Here is a 25,318-nt window from a genome sequence, read left to right on the forward strand (position 1 = left end):
TAACGCGTTATTATCACAAACTATTATTAGCAAATAATTTTACTCTCATTGCCTGCAGCCTGACCCCATGCTGGAGGTTCACGTCACATGGGTTTATTCTTATTTATACGACTACATGAATATATATATTTTTTTTTAAATAATCTTCCTTACCTGCTAACGTTGCGTCTAGTTCATCCTGGTAACAGCGAACACTCCTGAAGAAAGAGAAATTTCAAACTGATCACTATATTTTTCATATTGTGTGCTCATTTACCTTAACAAATAAGTATATATTTTATTTCCCTATGGTTTTCTAAGCAAATCGAGTTAGTTTAAAGGTTTATTTTATATATAGAAAGACGAAATCCCAGTGTGTTAATAATTATGTACGTGTTGGGGAGAAAAGGCTAGCTACTAGTAGACAACAACTTTATTTTATGTATCATGACAAATATTTTTTTTTTTTATTTTTTTGCCTACACCAAACCTCTACTTTCGGAAGGGAAATGTATCAATCATGATACCTAGTAGTAGTGTTGAGGCTCTGCCCAGAATCGATTTTTTGTTTCGGGTCCGTGATTTTTTCTGGAGCAATATGGTATTTCGGTCCTAATAAAATTTGCCAGTCTTAGGGCCCGTTCTTTGATTACTGTTATGAGAACAAGTAGAGGGGCGCTAGCTCGCTGAAACACAAATACTTTCTATAATTTGTTGTCAGCTGTCGATTTCCTACTCTGACATGATACGTAATGGCTATTGTGTGGCATCTGTAAGGGGTGGGCTGGAGGGGCTGGAGCCCCCCTTCAAATTAAGGAATTTTAGCTTTTTTTGTTAGTTAAGAATGTATTGCTGTTGACCATAGTACATACATACATTATACAATAGTACAGATATCCATAGAATACAAAACTATACATACATACGGCAAAGAACACGACCACAGAAAAGGGGTATATCTACTACTACAGCAGAAATTGATCTTAAGACCTACTTAATTTTATAGATATTATCAATAAATTGTCTAATTTTTTGTACATTTCATAAATTTAAGAGTACAAAGATCTCCATCCTCCTCTTCCATTGCTTGGTATCTCTCAACAAACCATCCATGTAAATGATTAGAAGTTTGACCCATATTTGCAATGGATAGTATATCCACACAGAGCGAGGTTTTTTGTTGAGCTGTTACTGGCGTGTTGAGTCTTGATATAAGAGCAGCTAATCATGTAGTTTTCTTCTTTTTTTTTTTTTTTTTTTTTTTGGGGGTATCCAATAATAGGGTTTTGCAGCCAAATCGAAGAACAAACCTGTTTGGGACTGCTTTCTGCCCTCACGACTTTTTGAGTAAATATTTGATTTTTTTTTTAGAGTCTTTCACACCTGCTGTTTGATTTAGAAGGTCTTATCTTGGTTCATCTGACATTCCGTGGTCCTCGGTAGCAGTTTCTCTGACACTCTCAGTTTACTTGGCCTTTGAAGTATCTTTAAAATTATTTTTATTAGTGCCAGCATCAACACAGACATTTACAATTTCCTCCTCCGTGGAACTACCTGCACAACCATAAACAGTGGTAGTTGTTTTGTGTACAAAGATGCTTATTGCATGTAATATAACCTTATCCATTGCTAATCATCTACGTTCAAAAAATTTATGGAGAAATACACGGGTAAACCTATCCCTTCCCAAGGAACCATCATTAAATTAATAGAGGATGTTGGTACTGATGTCATTTATAGAAATACATATAAAAATGTTTTGAGTCATCCACACCAAATGACGGTCAAGTTATCAGTAAAAAGTATAAAATATTTACTAATTTCGAAATGGAACTCTGAATTTTGTACTATCTAACAGTAAGTATTGAATTTATTTTAAATCTAACCCTAAAATATGATTCTATTTTAGCTAAACATATCAAAAATTATGATACACAACTCATTAAATAGCAAAAACAACTGCTTAAATGGTCACAACAACGGGGGTAGTAGCTTTGGATGGTTCGCAACTAGTTTGCTGGCACTAGTTTCTTCACTTAAAGACTTGAATATGATAATTAGGTTTTCCAATATTACATTGTCAATTAATATTACTTTTTTATCACTTAAGGATTAGTTATGGTTCATAAGCTCCAAGAAATGGTGTTCAGAAAACTCATAAAAGGCAAAAACAACTGCTTAAATGGTCACAACAACGGGGTAGTTACATTGGGTGTAGCATTATAATTAGCAATTGTGTATATCCTTCATGATAATAGTATGTTGTTATATAAGCATAAATAACGGGGAAAATATCTTTTTTGATGCTCTTAATAAGGAGTAATATCGCCGGACATTACTACATAATTAGCTTTTGCTCTAAATCTTTAAGATGGATTTATTTCTAACATTTTTTTTATTAGTATATTTATTGTCTAATTTTATGATTTTGACATTTACTTTATTATTAATAATTAGTTAGATTTTATCGGTAAAGATATATCTATACTGTGCACAATTGTATATAGCAACTTCCACATTAAGAAGAGGGGTGATTATCTTTTTGATTAAACTCCACGTCTCGCTTGTGTTTTACAACCTAAAGTTATGACATATTTAACTGGATTCCCGTGTAAGAACAAGAAAATATTATTTGGATCAATCAATTATTTCAATATTCTGTATATATAATTTTTTGTTATTAGTTATATGATTCCAATTGTTTAATTTTGTATATTTAACATAAATGTATGATGGTATATTTTTTATTATGTAGATTATATTTAATTAAAGATTTCTTTTTTAAACTTGAAACTTCAAATATATTTCGAAATACTCTACTTTGTCGTTTCATTAGCTATTATTCTGAGAATAAGGTTCATAATGAATTACAATTTCATGGAGTGTGACGTTATAAAATCTATTGTAACGGATAAAAAACGTCTAAGTAGATTATACGTAGTATATCTTCATTAAACATTTTGCTAATAAATACTTTCGTTATACCCTCAAAAATCATAGGCAGATGATAATCACATTAGTATTTTAAACAATCATACCATGTGTATTCCCCCCTTCTCCTTGCACTCGTTTTTCTCTACAATATTATCAACTTTAGTTATGTGTGACGGTCTCCCATTTCAGGTGACGTCATTTCTATTTTTATTTGCCCTCATCAAAGGTTGAGTGAGAAATGGGCAAAAATGTTCCGCTCAATTAGAGAATGTGTTGTCCTAGCTCTTGATGAAAATGGCTTAGGTCCAATGCTGGTTGTGCACTTATAATAATTTATAACTTCATAAAAATGTGAAAATGAACTTAAACCCCTCTAAAACGAATTAAACTCCAAGACAAAAACGAGTGACGTGTTGATAGTATAAAGGTAGGAAGTCAACTCAGGAATTTTGGGTTATTAGTAGAAAAAAAAATTGTCATTCGGGCACATTATGCAGCATTTAAAAAAAAAATTAATATTTGTAACTTTTTGTGAATAGCTGTGGATTTTTAAAAAATTTCTCAAATAATTAAATATTTGAAATTTAATTATTGAATTTTTTTTTCCAAAAAATTTAATTTGTGTATTTTTGGAATTGTTTCAAAAAAATAATAATTTGAATATTTTTTTCAAAAAAAAAACGAAGCCCCACCCAAAAAATAATACTAATATATTATCATGCGGAAGCCCTTTTTATTCCTTTTTAGGACAGGAATAAAATTTCTTGTTGATCCGTTGTCCTAAATAAGGGACTCATAGAAAGAATGGACTCTCAGTACAAGGAAATAATTTCCCCCCTTCTCGTCGATGATTTCCTTAAAATTGTCAGCTACCATAATATCTATTTGAAAGGTCTTGGAGGAGTTTTATTTACTATTTTGTGGGCTTCATTTCATTATTTGTTATAATTAACCAATAATTCCAATTTACATTTGACATTTGATTTGGTATTGTCAAATGTTTAGTATAGTGTAGTATAAAAATTGGATCAACAACGGATAACAAGTATCCAGACTTCTTGTCCATGAAAATGCTTACTTTTGCCAAACCCCATAAAAAGAAGGAAGTTTTAGAGCAATGTCATCAAACGTGCTAATTGGAATACAACCAATGGCCCATGAGTTTTTCAATTAATATAATCAACTATTTTTACTTTGTCAGGGATGTAAAAATTAAATTAATTTGTTGGTTTCAGAGAATGTTAGCTGATTGTCTATTCTAGTTTCTATTTGCTTAAGCTCATTTTGAGAATAATATTTCTGAGGAAGTTATCTAATGGACGGTAGCGTATGGTACATAATGCAATTCCTACTTTATTTGAACATACTAGAAATGAACAAAAATCAAAGGATCTAGTGTAACTGAAAATTTATATTTGCGAATCTATCTCATGTATTAAAACATTCATTTACGAAGAGGAATCCACCTAATCGTTTCCTTGACATTGAAATATTCATGTTTCTTCGGATAGGATCCTAGATGGGTTTGGACTGGATTGCATTCCCATTTAAATGGTAATGTGAATTAAGTTCAACCCTCGGAATCTGTCACTTTTGTGACTAAGGGCTGACTCACATAGATTACAAAATATTCACAACGTTTTGGATCAGGGTTCTTTTAAGACAATATGAATAAGTCCATTCTTGACACGTAATAACGGATGATTAAGTTAAATAAACTGAGACATTAAAGTAATTTTGAGAAGCTTATTTATTTTAGAATAAATGTGTGGTGGCTAATTTTGAATAATTGAATAAGTTTATTTAAATTTATTCAATCCCTTGTTTGAATATTATCCTATTAGCAACGATTAGGGTTAACGTTATTTGTGATTTCCATACTATGCACACAAATTCATAACTTAGGAAGATAAAGTACATATGAGATGGGTTCTTTAAATAGTTCTTAAAATGTTCGATTAGAAACGGATAGGAGCAAAAATTTCAAATATTAAATTTTCGGGAATAAAAAACTAAAAAATCCAAAGCTACTCAAAAAAAAATTCCAATAAAACTTTATGGCAAAAAAATTGATAATTATTAATTTCTTGGAAAAAAACTTTCAAATATTACATTTTGAGGGAATTTTTTCAAAAATCTACAGCTACAGACAAAAAATGATACTTTTTGGGAAAAAATATAAACTTATATTTTTTGGAAAAGAAAAAAGAAAAAATCCAAAAAATAAATTTTTTCGAAAAAAAAATTTAAAAAATTAAATTTTTTGGAACAAACATTTAAAAAATCTATATCAAAAAATGACTTTTTTTTTTCCTAATTTTACTAAAATCCAAAGCTGTTCATAAAAAATATAATTTTTGGGAAAAAATTAAATTAGAAATATTAATTTTTTTGGGAAAAAAATTCAAAATTCAAATTAAAACATTCAATTTTTGGGGGAAAAAAATTTCGAATATTGAATTTTGGGAAAAAATTTCAAAAATATACAGCTATTCACTAAAAATTGAATTATGTCGGGGAAAAATTAAAAAATTAAATTTTTTGGGAAAAAAATGGAAGAATCCATCCATTTATTTATACCATTTTAATGTCACTCATCTTTACACTTTAATGTTTACCATGAATAACAATATAATTAAACTTCTTCCTGAGACATCCATCTAATTGTGTGACCCTTCCAAGTCTTAATTATCCAAATAATTCGAAAAAGTAAAGATCCTCTTCATCCGTCAATATACAATGTATTTTCTCTTCACTTCGCGTTCATTCGCTCGACGTAACAAAGTGATTTCCTTATTATTAAAAGGTTGCGAGAATTGAAAAATCCTCTTTCGCTTTCTTCCATTTCGAGATAGAAAGAGAAAGTATGACGTGTGGGCAAACTTATAAAGGATACACATAATAAATATCACCCCCTGTAATGAATGTCAATTTTGTGTGTGTATCTTTTTTAATGTTTGAGAACTGTTATAACTTTTTTCTGTCTTCCCTAAAATTTAAAATAATGTGTTTTAAATGATTTTAGGAAAAAATAGAAGGGAAAAATCTCTAGGAAAAATGGCAGGAGAGAAAAAAGGAAAAGTTTAGTGGTGGAAAAAATGGCTAGATTCGTATAAAGTGATATTTTTACGGGAAAATATGTCAGCGGTGGGTTGCATCCCGTTTTGGAGCCCACTGGTACCCGAAAGCACTCCCAACATTCGGGGAACATTTGGGGGGTAAGGGGCTCTGGGTAGTTACTTAAGTATCAGCAGTACCAAAAAAACACCCCCAACATTCGGGGTACAAAATGAAAATTAATAGCGTCTATACCCCGTTTCCTCATAAATTTATATGAAATGCCCTTATAGGAAAATGTTTTATTACAAAGTTACCCATTACCCTAAGGCCAGCGTGCATTGAGGTACAAATTTGTCATCAATAGAGCCCTGTGAAAATTGGGAGTGTGCGGTTTACCTTCAATAACGTAAAGGACATTATGAAGTTGGATCCTCGATGGCACAAGTTATCGAATAGAAAGGGGTATATTTGGGTTAAATCGAAAGATTGTAATGTTTCTTATGAAGTATTAAAATATAGAGAAAAATACGAAATTACATTTTCCCCAATCTGGTAATATACTTCTGCTCCGTTTTCGAAAAAACTATATCTGTGCCACAAGAAAAGCACGTCAATTGATACTCAAGTTTTATTATGACAACAACAGCTTGGTTCGTCTACTTAAAAGGCAAGTTTTCACTTGAAACTCGTCAAAACTTTTCGGGGCCATTATAACAGTAAAGCTTTATAGAGTGGCTTTCTCATAGGCAAGGTTATGTAGTAATATATTGATTTTTGTGCAACGTGTACTATTAGGCTGACCTGTCTACTCATAAATTTTAGAATTTAACGATTTTTTTTTCTTTTTACATTAACGAAAAATTCAATTTTTTAAGGGTAATCATGACTTTTTCAAATTTTTAATTTTGGAATTTTTTTTCCAAATGCCACGCTTCAAATATATGTATATATATATATAACATATAAACTTTACATTTCTAGCCCATTATAACATTTGAAGCTTCATAGAGTGGCTTTCTCTCAAGCATTACTATGTAGTCGTATGTTGATTTTTGTACAACATGTACTATTAGACTGCCCCGTCTAGTCGGAATTTTTAGTTTAAGGAATTTTGGTTTTTTTCTTCGAAATTTAATATTTAAAAATTTTCAAAGCTATTCACAAAAAAACAAACTTATTGAAAAAAAAAATTAAAAATAAAATATTTCAAAGTAAGAAGCACAAATTAATAAAAATCTAAAACTTCTAAGTAAACGGAACAGCCTAATAGTACACGTTGCAGAAAAATCAGCTTACTATTACATAGTATTGCCAGTGAGAAAGCCCTATAAAGCTTTCTATGTTATAATGGGCTCGAAATGTAAAAAAAAAAATATACTTTTTTGGAAAGGGGTGGGGTTTGGTTGGTATTTGTACTTTTTTTGAAAAAAAAAAAAAAAATCATAGATATCCTATAAATATTAATTTTTTTTGTGTTAATCCAAAGATATTCACAAAAAATCAAGAATGAAGAATATTATACTTCAAAGTAAGACGCACAAATTACTTAAATCTAAAAATTCCAAGTAGACGGGGCAGCCTAATAGTACACGTTGCACAAAAATCAGCGTACTATTACATAGTGAGAAAGCCACTCTCTGAAGCTTCCTATATTATAATGGACCCAAAATATAATATATCATTTTTGGAATTTAAAAAAATTTAAGATTATACATTTCAAAAATTCATTGATATCCTAAAAAATTTAAATTTATCGTAATACTTTTTTTATGAAATCAAAAGCTATTCGCAAAAAATTGAATTTTTTTCCAAAAAAAATTCAAAGCTCCACAGCTTTTTACAAATATTTAAATTCTTTGAGGAAAATTTTTAAATATTAAGTTTTGAAGTAAAAAGCAAAAATTCCTTCAACTCAAAAATTCCGAGTAGACGGGGCACCCTAATAGTACACGTTGTACAAAAATCAACGTTCTAACACATATTAATACTTGTGAGAAAGCCACACGCTTAGTTATAATATAGGAAGCTTCATAGAGTGGCTTTCTGACTAACAATACTATGTAATATTACGCTGATTTTTGTGCAACGTGTACTATTAGGCTGTCCCGTCTACTTGGAATTTTTAGATTTTCTATGATTTCTAGATATCTATAAATTATTCATTTTATTCAAAAAAAAATTTCAAATACCAAGCAAACAAAAACCCTTTCCCAAAAAAATATTTTTTTTTTATATTTCGAGCCCATTATAATATATTAAGCTTCATGGAGTGGCTTTCTCAATAGCAATAATATATAATAGTACGCTGATTTTTGTGCAACGTGTACTATTAGACTGCCCCATCAACATGGAATTTTTAGATTTTAAGGAATTTGTGCTTCTACTTTAAAATATAATATTTGCAATCCTTTTCAATAAAATCTAAATTTCTAAAAAGCTGTGAATCAATGAAATTTGTTTCCTCCAAAAAACCATAGATTTGGGAATCTTTGGGTTCAAAACATTTAATATTTGAAATTTTTGGTGAATAGCTCTGGATATTTGAAAAAAAAAAATTCCAAAATTTGATTTTCTGTGAAGAGCAGTAGATTTCATTCATTTTTTTTTAGGAAATATTTAATTTTTTTAGGATATATAAAAAAATATATAAATACCAAATATACTTTAAACTTCGAGCCCATTATAACATGCGAAGCTTCATAGAGTGGCTTTCTCACTATCAATACTATGTAGTAGTTAGCTGATTTTTGTGCAACGTGTACTATTAGGCTGCCCTGTCTACTTGGACTTTTTAGAGTTTAATGAATTTGTGCTTCTTACTTTAGAATATAATATTTGAACTTTCTTTCCAAAAAATTTAATTTTTTGTACACAGCTGTCAATCTTTGAAATTTTTTTCACAAAAATTTCATTTTTTATGAATAGCTTTATATTTTTGAAGATATCCATGAATTTATGGAATTTATAATTTTTTAAATCTTTTCTTCAATACAACTCTAAATACCAATTACCCCCCACCCCCAAAAAAAAAATATATATATATATATTACATTTCGAGTCCATTATAAGATGCTTTTCATCTAATAGTGGCTTTCTCACAGGCAACAGTTTTTAGTAATATGTTGATTTTTGTGCAACGTGTACTATTAGGCTGCCCCGACAACTAGTAATTTTTGCTTTTTAATAGAAAAATTTAATTTTTAAGATTTTTTCCAAAAAATTTCATTTTTTGTGAATAGCTATGGATTTTTAAATTTTTTGAAAAAAAATTTAAATAATAATTCCCAAAATATTCAATATTTTTTTTTGAAAAATTATTTTTGTCGGAAAAGTGGAAATTTGCTGATCATAAAGGGATAACTAGTGCCTGTACTCATGAAAAACAATAAGTATCTATGAGGGTTTGTTTCTTGGGAGTTGTAAGTGGACTCGGAGTAGAATGGAGGATTGATTCGGGAATAATTGCAGCCCATATATACAGACAGAGAAGGATTTGTGTTTATTTCCTTACTATCATGGCTCCTTGCAGCTGCTGATCTATTAAAACGTCATGTCAGATAAGCTCCTCTCCTCCCAAAAAGGCTTTAAATTGTACTTAGGTCGACAATAGTGTAGTTGAAGTGTTAGTCAAGTCTAATTTTAATAAGTGTATAATTTCGATTTACGCAGTAGGGTTTAATTTAAATCCTTTGAATTGGGTTAGTTGAAGCATAAAAAAGGGGAAGGTAAGTGGGTTTAATATAAAAGAAAACCCAAGTGGAAAGTAGGCTTAGATATGTTCTTTTTTCTTTCTATATAGGAGGAAATTAGATTTATTAAATAAAATATATAAATTTAAGTTATTTAAATGGATAATAAATAAAAATTTATGTGGCAGGGTGAAGGTAATGAGCTTGGTTTTTCGAAAATACAGGATTTTTAGAAAATTGACATTAGTGGGGGTCACTTCTAATAACAAAATTAATATAAAGTCTCAGTTTTCCACGTTTATTTCCGGTTTCCTTTATTTTTACATACTGACGGGACATAAGTATACTATTTTTACATAAAATATGGCAAGAAAGAATTGGATATCTTGCCTACTTGAGAAACCAGATCATCATCTAAAAATTTAGATGCTTGCTCTTAAAATAAATTAAAATATTAAGTGAGGTTATATTTGTGCGGGTGTGTGTAATGGAAAGGAAAGAGAGTTTAGTATTGCTTAGAATAACGTTACATGGAGTTTTGAAGATATTAAACAATAGTGCTGGATTCGAGTTATAACTATCAAGTTCGGTCAACATTGAGTAATTTAATTTTTAGTGTTGGATTAGTCCTTATCCATTTTTTTACCATTCAACGGTCCTAAGACCCGATGCCTCGGTCCTTTAGTCCTAGCTATCATTATAGCGATTATTCACTCATAGCTAGGATTGAATAATATACAACGAAGAAAATAATAAATGATAGATAGCGCGTATAATAACGTCTCCTACTTTACACTTTAGCTATCTTGTCTCTAGAAAGAGGTTATTTTGATCAGTTCATCGTTAGTAAATACGTCATTTCAGCTGTTGTAGTTGCCATAAAAGACGGATAAGGACCGAACTGATAGGACTTTTTGTTCTTTTAGATTGATCAAACACTAGTGGATTTAGATTATTCCATTGCTTGCGACAACGTACGTTATTCTCTATGACGTCACTATTAAAAAGCAAAGTGTTTCTTAATTTACAAATCCTCTGTTTATTTGTATATTACTTCCTATGAATATATTTAATTTTGTAAATAATTTAGTATTTGATTCAGTTTTTGTTTTTTTAGATGGCTCAAATGATGACTAGATTCTCAATTTCTAAGGCACTGGTTCAACTTAAAGCATTAAATGTTAAAGTTCAGCCTATTGAATAAAATGGAGAAAATGAGCGACTCTCGTCTTTCAGGTGTTGACTACAACTCGTGGTTTTTTTTTAATTTGATAGATACAACATAAACGGTCGACTCTCATTTTCCTTGGCTATTGACTATGCAGTTACTATATAAGTCGATGGTTTCAACTGTTTCATTCAAATGTTTGATAAAACATTTTCCCTGACGTCATAAATTCCATCATAGATGAAGGATACACGACGTTAAGAACTCAACCCTGATATTCTTAGTTTATGAAATATAACAATTTCTAATAAATCTTGCTTGAACTTCATCGAATAGCTTACATTAAATGAGATGATATCCATCGAGTCAGTCGCATGAACCTTTTCTAAAGATATAAGATCCCTGAACATGACGGATATCCAAAAATGTCATAAGCACATAGGAGTTGAATGGAACTATGAGTTGACTCAGATCCATATATTCGAATGTACCGTAAAAAAAAACCATCCAAATCATTCTTATTGCCTTATAAGTAATTAATTTGATGGCTAAAGTTTATCACAAGAACTGTTAAATCATTTTACTACTTCTTCCTTGACCCCAAGGTTAATATAAATATTTCTATTAACCTTGCTTCACCCAATGAAGTAGTGAGGTTTCGTGATAATTATCATTCTCCCATGCTTAGATATTATTGATTTTTACTATTTAACATCATTATTCATTATCTATGGAGTTATTTGTGTCCTTCTCGTGTCCCCAACACGGAAGCACACAATAATGGGTGCACGGTGAATCTGATAAGCAGCACATTTTAATAAGCCTAGATCTCAGGGTTGTCAAGATATAGAGGTCTAACCTTGTTCCAGATTTAAAATCCCCAGCCTGTACATATCTCGGCCACTTATCTTAGACCCCTGCGGTCCCGCTACCAAATAGGCCAACATTTTAAGAAAAATATGATTTGAAATTAAGTTCCTACCTTATGCAAACTACCTATGAATTATGATATATTAATCAAAAATCAAATATAGGTTAACGTCAGGATCTTAGACAACATAGAGGACACTCCAAATATTTTTATTTTCATCTGTTTGTGATGGAAAAGGAAGTTATTTCAATTCACAAATAGTTTTTTTTATGGGGGGTGCTCGGTTTTTTTTATCCATATTCCTTCCTTAAATGAACAAAAATTATAGTAAAAAGCAAAAATTCCACCCCTTAAATAATATGTGGATTTTTAAATAGGTACATAAATTAATACCATTTTCTAAAGTACTTCATTTTTTTAAATTTTCTCACATACTAAAATGTTTCAACTATCATTAAACGAAATTTCAGGAAGGTGACATGAGCCCTATATGGGATATTGAAGTCAAATATCATACTATATAATTAAAAAAAACAGAGAAAATGAAGAAGTAATTTCTATCAAAAAGTTCAAAATTACTCACTCACTGTCGAATGAATATAGGAAATATGGAAATCTGAAGAAACGGCTACATCAAATAACGTTTTGGAATTGACTTCAAATCTAAATTTTTTGGGATTGTTTAACATAACTAATGATAATTTGTTTTGATCATTTTCTAAATGCGGAATTGCTACAATACCAATATTATCATATATGTTGTAACATTATCTAAGTTCAATATATTTTAGGATAGAGTAAATGACAGAGTGACATAACAAGCTTCTCCAGGCTAAGAACGGGATAGCTAACCTAACAATATTCGCCGTAGAGCAAAAATAAGACAGTTTTGGAAAGAAAGGATTGAATGAACCAAGGCCTTCCTCTAGCAGGCCTTGGATTAATGACTTTTGATATAGATAGACTCACGATGTAGATTTTAGGATAAATTATTTTGTGGATAATGAATAATATGTGGATATCTCTTGGGACGAGAGGATTTAATGAAATGGAGAATCATTCATAAATGCGGAATCTATTTTTGGATGTTTTGGAAGTTCATACTTCAGATGTTTATAAAAATATAGGTTAATATATATTACCATGATTTTTATTTTCACAAATATTTTGTTCTAAGAAAAAAAAAAAATCATTATGTCTCATAGGAAAACACCTCAAAAAAGTGTCGGAAGAAATACAAATTACAAAGTAATTGTTGTACAAATAAATTTAAAAAAAGAGCAGTATTGACCCAACTATTGTTTACAATATCTACAAAAAATATTTTGCAAAAATAACGTTTAAAAATGTCAAGGGTATTTAGGATTCTATAATTTTTTCAATTTTTTCTTCATTTGATTCTTTTTCATCGTTTTATCATCCGTGATCCTTGATATTTTTCTAGGACTAGAAGTAGGAGTGGATGAGGATGAAGTCGTAGTGGAGGTAGCATTATTCGGATCCTCTTCATTATCATCGAATAAATTATTAGATGTCATTTTGAGCTTTTTATCTACACTTTTATACGTGGGTGCAAGTCTTTTTTTTCGGGGATTTGTTTAAAAATTGTAAATATAACTCTGATGTTAATAACTGAAAAGGATTGTCTAAGGGTGCTGCAAAGACGGAGTCTTCATTGAATCTCTTAGTTTTTAAGGATTTACGTGTAAGAGTTGCATCATCCTCTACGTAGAGTGCTTCAAGTTCCAAGTCCTTATCTTTTATTACTTTAAGTAATATTGATCTCTCTTCCCAAAGACGACTCATTCCATTTAATACACTTTGGGTCACCTGATTCAAACAAAATATAAGATTAAAATCTGTCATTCTCAATAAATGTATAATATACTTGTTCATATAAGAACTTCCCATCCCTCTCTTTACATTCAAAGATCCAAGTAAACGGCATTTCGTCATCATTGTCCTCAACTTCAAGATTCGTATTTTTAAATACTTTTTTTGAGTCTTTTGATTCGAGAATACGATTTATCTCCTCAAAGACATCCGAATCTTCTGAGAACTCCAGAGCAGGGTTAAACTCCTCATTTTTACTTAGAATATCCTGCGGGAACTTGTATTCAAATATCCTTACAAGATCAGTTAGAATTAAAGAGGAATTGGACATGACGTATAAAAATTGTGTCTCATCTGAGATCGTCAATCGCTTCCATGGATTTTTTTTAGACTCCATCGTCATTATAATTTCAAAAAAGGCTTGAGATACAAAGGTTATTGTCAAGAATCTACCACCTCATAGTGAGAATTCGCAAACGATAGAATTTCATCCTTGTAGTTAATGGTTAAAAACAGCAAATCAAAATAAGGAGAGGCATACGAGGCGTCTCTCAACCTCTTGCTTTTCTGTCTTCTCAGAATCTTATTAACTTTTATGAACTATGAAAACAGAGATTATATAATATCAATGTAATTATCTCCTTTAGAAATATAAGTTGAATAATGTTATATTTAGAACGATCCAATAATGATGACGACTGATTATTATATTATTTGCACAATTATATTATATTATTTCATTAACTAATAATTATCAATACATTAAATATACAACGTCATGGTAAATCCTATATTATTATGACTTTAGTAGCTAGTTTAGTAAACTACTAAACCTCCAACATCTCACTTCTTAGTTCAAAATAATTTGCCTTTAGGATCTTCTAAGGTTTACTAACTCCATATTGCACTTTCAAAAACTCCGGTTTCTCCACAATATTCCCCCGGCTCTAATTGGACGTGGTAGCTTCTATTGACTACATTTTCTATTACTTCGCCTACATCCGACCATCTCAGAATTCTATAATTTTGTACTATCATAAAAAACATCATCGAATTCCCTCATTAGTGACTTTTTAATTTGCTCACATCTTCATTCATTTCATTATTTAATGTTGCAATTCGAATCCGATTAGGAAAATTCCAATAATGAGGATGACTGATTATTATATTATTTACAAAATTATTTTATAATTATCATTAATTAATAATCAATAAAATTTAAATATACGTCTTGGTAAATCCCATATTAATAATGATTCCCTTGTTCAGAAGATAGTGCTAGAGAGAGCGACGTTCTAACGTGTTAAGTTAACTGCTAAAACCCGTACAAATAAGAGAGATGTACGTCTCATAAAGTCTATTGTAGATGGCAGGACTTCACAAGATAATTAATTAAAATTTATTAATAAGTGTTTAAATGTTATATAACCGATATCCGTAATTCTATTGTTTAAATATTGAAGGAATAATATAAAGAACTAGTGAAATCTGTTGGTTCATGTTCTTATTCAATCCATTATTGAGTGTTATATTAAAGCAAATATAAGATCTAAGCTTATCATATTTAGTTATATGTAAAGTATTTAGAAAGAATCCTTTTAGGGAAAAAAGAGAAGATAAAAGTTGCATCATTGCTATTAGAAGTAATTATCTATTTATTCGATCAAAAAATTATATTCATACTTTGTATGACAAAATTAGCTATTATAATAACAATAATGAAAAATTAGTTTAGATTAAAAGTATCGATATTTTGTCATAAAGAACTGTAATTTTCTTGAAATATTTTCTGACAGTAATTTTAAAACTCTTCAGGATTGCTACACATTTTTTTGTTTGTTTAATTGAATTCACCATACAAATTATGCTAATTGATAATAACGGACATCGTAAATGACTGATTTAGATGAGTTATTCAACTGAGCTAAAATATGAAGTGACTGCAGTATCCTCTTGTGTATGACAAATAAGAATAGACTTGAACTTGGCAACAATTTGCAAGATTTGAGAGCGTCTTAAATTTTCATGGTACATGATCTCTTCAAGATGATATATACCCCTAAAATATCCGCATAGCCTTGCGAAGAGTTTCAAGTCATCCAGATTCTCAGATGTGGATAAGGACAAAATAATGTTTCTTTCCTCTGAAGTAAAATCCTTTAGAATTTGATCTGCTGAGACGCCGCTGCAGTTTTGAAGATTCTCTTCTTCAGAAAAGGGTTTTTTATCTCTTAAAGATGATATTAAAAGATGAACATCATTTTCGCTCAAGTTGGGATAACGGCTCCCAACAATGGATGCAGTGGAGTTGCCCATTTCTTCGCATTCATATCTTCTTTCTAACCGCTTCTTTTTTTCTTCGACGGGGTCTGGAAGATTATTATCAAGAGAAGGACTGATAGATAAGGTGACATAAGTATGAAGTTGAAGTAAAAGATGCCGTTGTAAGCACCAAACCACAATTTTAGCGAGCTGACGTTGATGGCTAGGTAAGGAGTGAGGAGGTGATCTTTGAGATAAAGGAGTAGGAAGAGAAAACCAAGAGAGTACAGTCTTGAGAGAGTCAGATGAAGTCGGGAATTTATCTACAAACTCTTCATCTAATACTGGATTAGAAAATATATTTGAGGCGTATGGTGAAACAACGTATACATTGGTCTCACAAACGGGATAAATCACTGTAGCTTTGCCCCAATAAAGTAAATGGCCAGCAATTTGAAAGACCTGCATTCATTGTAAATAAAGCAAAAAGTTAAATTAGATATACATTGTGTGTGCTTGTAAGAACCTTAAATACCTGATTCAATGATAGATCTGCATCACTAGCCAGAGTTCTGAAACTTTTTAGAGGAGACGTACAATGAATAACTTTTCTCATAGCTGGACTTGCATCCAATGGAAGAGTATCGAGTAGCTCTTGTTCATCATATAAAAGGATCATTGCATGATAAGGTCGTAGGGCCTCTAAGCACTGAAAAACAGCTTCAGGTTCAACCAATGTATTAGGATGGTGTCGTCGATGTACTTTATGTGGAATACACATGCTTACTTCAATGAACTTATTTATTTTTGTATCCACAACACCTGAAGAGACAAAATTGGAGCACATCATGAAGGAAAATCAATTTAAAAGAATTAAAAAGCAACAAACCTGATCTACAGACATCAATAAAAATTTGTTTTAATTCTTTTGCAAGCTGAGATTTTTCGTGAGCTACTTGAAAAGGTGAAGGGCCTTGAAAATCAGGAGATTCCATAGCCATGCTAACGATTTCATCTTGTGCTTGGTTCAATATTTTGGATTCAGATGTCAGATATCCAGTGCGCCTAATATTGAACAGGAAGAAGATTTTTTTTTTATGAAAGTATTTAAAAGTACCTCTCCTCAGACTTAATGGCATTTCCAATGAGCTCACACAACTCATGGTAGCATTCAACGACTGAATATTTGGCCACTGCCATAATAGCAAATACAATTTGAAACATGATAAAAGGTGAGCTGGAATCCTCACCATTCGACAAATCATCTCTACGTAAATTAGGATAAAAGGAAGATGGAGGTAAGTATTTAGCCTCCTCAGAAGTGATTTCTAGATTAATGGGATGTCCAACAAAGCGAACATCATTCACCTTCAATTCAAACTTTGAATCACACAACTCCGGATTGACAGCGAACAAATTCGACAAAACACTCGAGGGGAAGTCAGCTAGGTTCTCCCATGTTAAATCCTTATTGGATATGAAAGATGATTCTTTCTCTAGTTTCGTAAAATATTGGTTCATGGGTTTTTTGATATAATGTGATGTTGGTAAGTACTTTTTACAGGAGTAAGGGTAACGAAAGAGAATCCGATCCCCGCCACCTCCTTTCTTGACAAGAATTATGGACAAAGGACTCAGATCATCCATAGTAAATTAAAGACTCTTATTTAATGACGGCTTTTGGAAAAAAACAAAAAAGTACTCGGATCTAAGATTAAAAAAATATTAAAAAAACGTATATTAATGAATTATATATATATATATTTTACTAAATTACATTTTTATAACTTACAATACATAGATAAAGCTACGGGAACTTATGGTCTCATGTTTGTTCCAAATATTTAAGGACTTGACAATTGGATCAAAAATAAGTTCTAATAAAATACAAATAAGAATGACAAAATACTTTATGGATCATAAAATATGATGAACTAAAAGTTATGATTAAAAAAATGTGTAATATTTATATACTATTATCAACTTACACATGGATGTGTAAAGATCTACTCTTTGGAAATTATTATGTTTTTAAGTTGTACAAATAAGTAGAATAAAATTAAAAGAATTGACTATTAGATTAAAATATTAATAATATCACAGAACAAAAGAAAAGCAGTCAAAAACAATGGAAAATACTAAATTACATAGTTTGAAGGAAAAAAAGTATCATTTTTTCTTATTTTGCATCATGGTCTCAATGAGAAACAAATCAAAAGTGCTATCAATTTCCATAGAATACTCTGGAGGTATTTCCACGTAGAACATTCTCCCCCCTTGAAGATATCCTTTGACAATGAACTCTCTTTTACAGAAATAAAACATGCCATTCTCAACCAATTCCCCAGTCATATCCTGTCTCCTCATCCTCTGTTTGAGACAAAAGTTAAGAGGGAAAATGCATTTTTCATCATCCACCCATCGAAACTTCTTGTCACGCGTTACAGCAAAAACGGAGTCATATTTATCTGAAGTCATGAGATTGCAAGCTCGCTCTAGGAAACTCTCTTGAATAAAAGGACTTGTACATTGAATGAGGCCAACAATGTCCACTTCCTCATGGGCAACAAGGAACTCATTCACAGCATCTATAGAGGGTGATTCATCAGTGGCATATTCGGGAGATCGATCAAAGACTTGAACTTTCGGCCCTGTGGAACGAGCCACCTCTGCTATTTTGGCGTCATCTGTTGAGACCCAAATGGAGTCGAATTTGCCACATGCGATTGCGGGCTCAAGGGATCGAATGAGGAGAGGCTTTCCAGCAATGGGGTAAATGTTTTTACCGGGTATTCCTTTGGATCCACCTCGAGCAAGGATAAGAGCCGCAACATGAGGTTTTTTATTATATTTTGTGCAACAACTCATGATTATGTTCCAATAGTGGTTAGTAGTTAGTAATTCTCCTACCTTCAGAGTCAATGTCTTGAACAATCATGATAAATTAAAGGTAAAACAGACTTACTTGTAACTTGTTAGGTGAGAGCCTTTTGGGCTATGCAATCTGACAATATCAATATGAAAAATTATGGTCAATAAGACATAAATATGTCATAGATTTATACGGTTGGGAAATTGACATAGATTTACATGACACGATTAGTATTTAATAATTCTAAGATCACAGTACAGCTATCTAATCAGAACATTTTAAAGGCACTCATGTTTACATTTAAATGTTTACGATAAATAACAACATTCTATTTACTTCTTCTTATTGACTTATTACCTCAAATTAAAGCTCAAATGACGTCATTTCTCTCTCAAATAAGCTGAAGAATTAAATAATAAATTATAATATAGGGGAGACGGAAGTAGATTTTCAAATGTCTTAGTTGTTCCAAGCGCTAAATATTATTAAATATCATTAATAGACCTATGCAACAAAATAGATTTTATACTCCTAAAAACCAAGAATCATCTTAATAAATCTCACACCCTAGCTACGCTTGTAATGAATGTAAATTTTGTGTGTGTATCTTTTTTTATGTTTGAGAACTGATGTAACTTTTTTTTGTCTTCCCTAAAATTTAAAATAATGTGTTCGAAATGATTTTAGAAGAAAATGGCAGAGGAAAAAATGGCAGGGGAGAAAAAAGGAAAACTGCTTAGGTGGAAAAATTAGCTAGATTAGTTGAAACTTATGTCCCTAAGAAAACATGCAAGAAGGAAAAGGAAAAAGTGTCTAGGTAGAAAAAGTGGCTAGATTCGTTTAAACTGATATCCGCATGAAAAAATGGCAGTGGGGAGAAATGGCAGGAGAAAAAAAAGGAAAAGAGTCTAGGTGGAAAAAATGGCCAGATACGTTATAGCTGATACAATACCTAAAGCATTAAACCAAGTGGTGCATCTAAGGCTAACGTCATTATAAGCGAAAAAATATCTTGGTTAAAAATGACTGTTTACATTTCTACTTTTATTTACTTCATTATTCATATACTTTTGCTTAAATAATTATGAAAAGGGAATTATGATTCAAAATGATTATCACATACAGAATGTTCAGCTGGTTACCAATTAGAAAGATATTTAAGATTTGATATCCATTTGTTTCTTTTTTCAACTTCTTTTTTATTTTTGGGATTGGGAAATTAATAAAGCGAACGTTTCTTTAAAGCTTTTTGGAAATTTGACTCCGTTCTATTTTTGCATCATCGGACACTAAAATGGCCCATTGTTTTGAAGTAATTTGTTTCAAATTTGCTTTATAATAATATGAAAATATAAAATATTTAAGATTAGAAAAAATTATATGCGTATTATTACTTATTAATACTAGATACAATAAATAAATGACGTCATAGAAAAGCGACATCTTGCGAAAATATTATGACAATTACTAAAGAAAAATAAATAAGACATTTTTACCATTTCCATTATTTCCTGACACCGTTATAAATTTGATAGAAGTCAAATATTATAGATTAAATAAAAGGTTGGGTAAAAAGTAATTCCGCATCTTTCGCTTTATTTCAATGCTTTATAAGAAGTTTTACAATCAACCTAATTAAGCCAAGTACGCTCCGTTTTGTTCAATAACTTGCTGTCAACTTCATAATTCCCTTTCTCCTAAAAACACTTGCTCCTATTGGCAAAAAACTTGGATAATCAATTTCCACAGACCTCTATTGAGGCCAAATTTGTACATGCAAGTCTGTTGGCTATAAACAGGAACAGGTGGTAGTCACTTGGTGCTAGGTTCGGACTGTAATGTGGATGCATAAGAACTTCCCATCCGAGCTTCTGGCGAGTCATCAAAGATGTGTGCGGCCTGGCGTTGATTAAAAACGATTAATCTCCTATTCGAGTTTCTTTTTGTATCCAACATTCTGCAAATGGTTCAAAACGGTTTTAGGATCGATGTTCAGCTGTTGGACGATCCCACAATTGCTAACATGAAGGTCTATCTCGATATTTTCCATGATTTTATAGACATTTTTGACAAAAGGACTGCTAGTGCGTGGATCCTCATTCACGTCTACTAAACCAGAACAAAATCGCTCAAACCACTGCTGTGTAACATGAAGCGAAAGAGTATCGGCCCCATATACAAATTTTCTTGGTTGCGTTTTTCCCATGTAGGTAGTAAAAATGTAAAATATGGCGAATTTCTTCCTTCGAGACCTCCATACTCGACGCACGATAATTTATGACTGAACTGGCCAAGTGCAATACTGTCAAAAAGCGTATGCAGTATACACTCACACCTTTACGGGCATTATCGTATGATCCGACGTGATCAATAATGAACAAAATTTACTTGGTAAAAAAAAGTGGGAAACACGATAATACTTTTTCCCCAACCTATTATAACAATGGGTTAAACAGGTAAAACTAAGTACATATAATTAGGATATATAATTATTAAAGATACTTTAACAGTTTGATTTTTAAAATAGGTATATAAAATATTTTCTTATTTCATTGTCAATTAAAGAATTGTTTAAAAAATACTACAAAATATAGTGGATATATCACGACATACATGTATGTTAAAAACAATTTTGAATTAATAGTAAAATAAAATAATTGTGAGTAAGTTCACGTGATGTAGTAATTAATTGTCTTCCTCTATCCATCCCAAGGATCTATCAATTGCTCTTTTCCATTGTCTGAACGACTCATCTCTCTCTGTTTGATTTATAGAAGGATACATAGTCTCAGTAGCGTCTGTATTAGAGTAGGAGTGAATGTTCCAAACTCCCATGGAATGTCCTGCAGCCATTGCAGCTCCTAACGCAGTGGTTTCACTGAAATCTTTCCTACTAACCTTGTTGCCTAAAAAAATGAATAGTAAACAGCTTTGAATGAATAGGAAACATGATTTGAATGTGTAACTACCTATCAAATCCGACAAAATTTGTACAAAGCCCTTGTTACTTGACATTCCACCGTCAACCAACAAATTGTCTAACCCGAGGGTCGAGTCGTCTTTCATTGCCTCAATGATTTCTCGAGTCTGAAAGCAAATTGATTCTAAGCATGCACGTAGGATATGTTCCTTCTTTGTAAATTGACTCAGTCCAACAATTGTACCCCTTGCATCATTTCTCCAGTAGGGGGCAAAGAGTCCGCAAAACCTAATTAATTAGATTTTTTATGCAGGCCATTTAATAAAAAAAGATCTCTTACGCTGGAACCATGTAAACCCCACCGGTATCAGTTACAGATCGTAATGCATTTTCCATTTCCTCATATGTGTCAATTAGCTTCATATTATCTCTCAACCAGGATACCAATGAGCCAGCAACAGCAATGGATCCTTCCAAGGCATAAATAGGTTTTCCAGATATGCCCAGTTGAAATGCAACTGTCGTCAAAAGTCCATTCTTGGAAAAAATGGGTTTATCGCCAACATTCATCAATAAAAATGCTCCAGTTCCATAAGTGCTTTTAACCATTCCTGGATGTAAACATTCTTGACCAATAAGAGCGGCTTGTTGATCTCCAAGAATCCCAGATATAGGAACACCACTCAAGATATCCGGTGTTGAAATTTTTCCATAAATTTCAGAGGAAGATTTAATAGTTGGAAGAATATCTTGAGATGGTATTTCAAAAAAGTCTAAAAGCTCCTGATCATAGTCTAAGGTATGAATGTTCATAAACATTGTTCGAGATGCATTAGTTACATCTGTTATATGTATTGAGCCAACAGCAATCTTATAAACAATCCAAGAATCAACTGTACCAAACATTAATCTATTTTCATCAAGGGCCTTTTTAACCTCTGGAACATTATCGATCAACCATCTCAACTAAATTAAAAACATACAAAATATATTTTTAACTCTCGATATTGTAATTTAAACAGACTTTAAGTGCAGAAAAATAAGTTGATATAGGCAGACCACATTTATCCTTCAAGTATTCATGGGTTTTGTATTTTGTAGTATATTCATCAACCAATTGTTTAGTTCTTGTGTCCAGCCAAACCAGAGCATTATATAAGGGCTCCCCAGTGATTCTATCCCAAACAACTGTGGTTTCTCTTTGATTGGTAATACCAATGGAAACAAGAGATTTGATCGAATACCCCTTGTTAATTAATTCTTTTGCTCCTTCTTCTAGGCACTGAGATGGAATATGATCATTGTAATTATTGTATTGACTTTACAAACATATGGAGTGTACAAGTTGCGATTTTGTACTAGTTGTAACTTGTATGATAAGCAAATTGTATAAGTTGCAATCCACAAATGAGATGAAGAATAGTGATGATTTGTGTTGAGGATAATGCAATAATTAAATATTCTATGGATTGTCCATTTATTAATGATACACATGACTGATTAATTATGTTAGATTATACATTTCCAATACCCACAGTTATATAACTCGTGAATACATAATGAATATATATGTAATTTTAATAGATCAAACTAAAATGATAGCAATTTGCATTAAAATATCAAAAAATAATATATCAATCATCCATGATATATTCAATTATTCCGTTATTCTCATCCAAGAAACTGTAAGTCCTTCATTTAAAATTCGTAGTGTGAGTGCCATAGGGTCGTCAATCAAATATTTACTTTACAGAATTAAGTTTAGAAACTTACACTTTTTTCCAAACGAATAATGGTGTTTTCCAATTTTTACAATAAAATGGATATGAAAAACACATTTCAACAGTCTGAACTTCTCTGTTTTAAATATTATTATTAAATATCATACTTTTAAGAAGACATAATTTAGGCAATAATACGTATTTTTGTAATTTTTGAGTTATAACACTTAGGCACTCAATGAATTATATAATTCATTTCATTTTTTCGTTGCAACTTGTACAGTTTGATTATACAAATTGTACAAAATCGAAATATATTTTACCAATATAGCAAAAAAATAATGTTAAAATGAGATGAAAATGTAAAGCATATTTTAAAGAAATTAATATACTGACAATATCAACTACTTAACAAGGTCAAAATTGTATTTAATATGCTTCAACGTGCGCGAATACTTTGTAAAAAAAAATATTTCTGCTACAATATTATGTAGTTATGATTCCCAATCATGTTACTCCAATTTTAAAAGATAAAATATTTAACTATTTCCCACAAATTGCAATGATTAAGTGTTGATTGATTAACACTTGATTCATTTCATTATGAAAATGCGTTTAAAGTTGGTTCAAGTCCCTATTAGAACCATTCTGACAAAAATCATTATTTCCACACAAAAACTTAATTAGAAAGACAAAATATGTTTGTCTTTATAGAAGAGAAGGAGTCAATCAATCAATGATTGAGATTCAATGGACAAGGTGAATGAACCCATCGTTTAGATCCAATGTGTTGGAGCTTTTGTACCTGGCATAGTCCGGATCGACACTTCTCTATCCCGAAGTCATCTATGACTCTATAATTATCAAGATTTATAATACATAGTACTGATCAATATGCCATCATCAAATATAATTATATTTTTTTGGCCAAAGTGTCCATTTGGCAATAAGGTTTTGTGGAAAAGTGTCCTCCAACCATGCCTAAATTGCCTCTATATTAAAATAAATTCTTTTCTGCGTTTCTATTGGTTAAAGACACTAAGGTATGTGTAGGTATCTCTAGATAAAACTCTTTTACCATTTCACCAACTGTATCAGATCCGAAAAAAATTATACATGATTCGTAAGATTAATAAAATGGATGATGGAAGTGGGATATAATTAGTCCTACGCATCATTTTTTAATCCTTATCAGGTACAAAAATACAACTTTATCAATATCATCACAGGTAAATACAACACTCAGAAGGTATTTTATCAAAACAACTCACTTTTATTACAGTATCTAAAATGTGATTGGGATCCTGCTCAACCCATCCTTGTTTGGGATATATGGAAATAACAGGAAGGGTATGTGAGGCAATAACCTCAGTCGACATGGCTCGAAAAACAAAAAATCTCGTAGATGAAGTTCCTTGATCTATGGCTCCGACACATTCCATGTTTATTTTGTTTTTTAAGAGTTATTTATACACTAAATACCAGTTTTTACTAAGGTTATTAATTTTTCGAATAATATTAATTCAATTGTATGTTACTTTTTTGATCAAATAATATATTAACGTTAAGAAATGACGCGCACTCTAAAGTGATTTTGTGTACCTACTCAATATTTCTGACGCTCAGCATCTTGAGGTAAGATAGAAGAAAATAATCTACAACTTAATTCCTTCTAAATATCATATTACATTGTTTGAAGATGATAGTCTTTTTTGTTTGAAAGTATTATTACTATTTTTTAATAGGAGTTTTTATGTGTGGTATTGCCTGTTATACCAAGCAGGAATGTTCACAGCAATGAGAGACAAATTTACAAAAAAATATATAACTAATAAATATATATTATCCGCAAGGTGGTATGATTTCCTGTAGCCTGGACTAGTATAACTATAGATTGCTTGAGGGTGCTGGTCTCTCATCTACGTGATAATTAATTATACCTAGAATTTTTGTGTGATTTTTCACCCAAAATGAGCAAGAAAGGAGAACCCAAAATATCAAAATTGAGC

At 31.1% G+C, this 25,318-nt stretch overlaps 4 protein-coding genes and 1 long non-coding RNA gene across 9 annotated transcripts in view; all 5 read right to left on the reverse strand.

Moving 5' to 3' along the window:
- Nucleotides 1-11,930, reverse strand: part of LOC121130102 (haloalkane dehalogenase-like) — a 91,092-nt gene extending 79,162 nt beyond the window's left edge. The window contains exons 1-2 of one of the 3 annotated variants that reach the window (XM_071893702.1): nt 11,813-11,930; nt 154-197 (exon numbers count right to left, since the gene is read on the reverse strand). The gene's annotated coding sequence lies outside the window, so the exon portion shown is untranslated. Of the gene's footprint in view, nt 1-153; nt 198-256; nt 393-11,812 lie in introns of those variants that run through there. The other 2 variants (XM_071893703.1, XM_071893704.1) reach the window with 2 other exon arrangements.
- A 905-nt stretch (nt 11,931-12,835) lies between these two features.
- Nucleotides 12,836-14,312, reverse strand: LOC121130100 (uncharacterized). Its single transcript, XR_011783845.1, has 2 exons — nt 13,590-14,312; nt 12,836-13,531 (listed from the first exon to the last, which is right to left on the reverse strand). It is a non-coding gene; the product is annotated as an uncharacterized lncRNA (long non-coding RNA).
- An 850-nt stretch (nt 14,313-15,162) lies between these two features.
- Nucleotides 15,163-19,033, reverse strand: Nprl3 (GATOR complex protein Nprl3). 2 transcript variants are annotated; one of them, XM_071893705.1, is made up of 6 exons: nt 18,762-18,938; nt 17,589-18,706; nt 16,914-17,504; nt 16,686-16,861; nt 16,332-16,618; nt 15,163-16,258 (listed from the first exon to the last, which is right to left on the reverse strand). In XM_071893705.1, the coding sequence occupies exons 3-6, from the start codon at nt 17,441-17,443 to the stop codon at nt 15,446-15,448; spliced, it is 1,806 nt and encodes a 601-aa protein (XP_071749806.1). In that variant the 5' UTR covers nt 17,444-17,504; nt 17,589-18,706; nt 18,762-18,938; the 3' UTR covers nt 15,163-15,445. The 2 variants fall into 2 exon arrangements, with proteins under 2 accessions (XP_071749806.1, XP_040581661.1); XM_040725727.2 differs by lacking the exon at nt 17,589-18,706 and having other exon boundaries at nt 18,762-19,033.
- On the reverse strand, nt 17,966-18,664 carry LOC121130036 (N-acylneuraminate cytidylyltransferase). The gene has a single exon (XM_040725729.2). It carries the CDS (start codon nt 18,662-18,664, stop codon nt 17,966-17,968), a length of 699 nt encoding a protein of 232 aa, XP_040581663.1.
- Nucleotides 19,034-21,116: 2,083 nt separating the features above from the next.
- Gk1 (Glycerol kinase 1) lies at nt 21,117-24,933 on the reverse strand. 2 transcript variants are annotated; one of them, XM_040725730.2, is made up of 5 exons: nt 24,581-24,933; nt 22,613-22,870; nt 21,929-22,554; nt 21,638-21,876; nt 21,117-21,574 (listed from the first exon to the last, which is right to left on the reverse strand). In XM_040725730.2, the coding sequence occupies exons 1-5, from the start codon at nt 24,749-24,751 to the stop codon at nt 21,354-21,356; spliced, it is 1,515 nt and encodes a 504-aa protein (XP_040581664.1). In that variant the 5' UTR covers nt 24,752-24,933; the 3' UTR covers nt 21,117-21,353. The 2 variants fall into 2 exon arrangements, with proteins under 2 accessions (XP_040581664.1, XP_040581665.1); XM_040725731.2 differs by lacking the exon at nt 24,581-24,933 and adding an exon at nt 24,388-24,406.
- Nucleotides 24,934-25,318: the final 385 nt, after the last annotated feature.

This window comes from Lepeophtheirus salmonis, chromosome Z, assembly GCF_016086655.4.
Source record: "Lepeophtheirus salmonis chromosome Z, UVic_Lsal_1.4, whole genome shotgun sequence".
Taxonomy (NCBI): domain Eukaryota; kingdom Metazoa; phylum Arthropoda; class Copepoda; order Siphonostomatoida; family Caligidae; genus Lepeophtheirus; species Lepeophtheirus salmonis.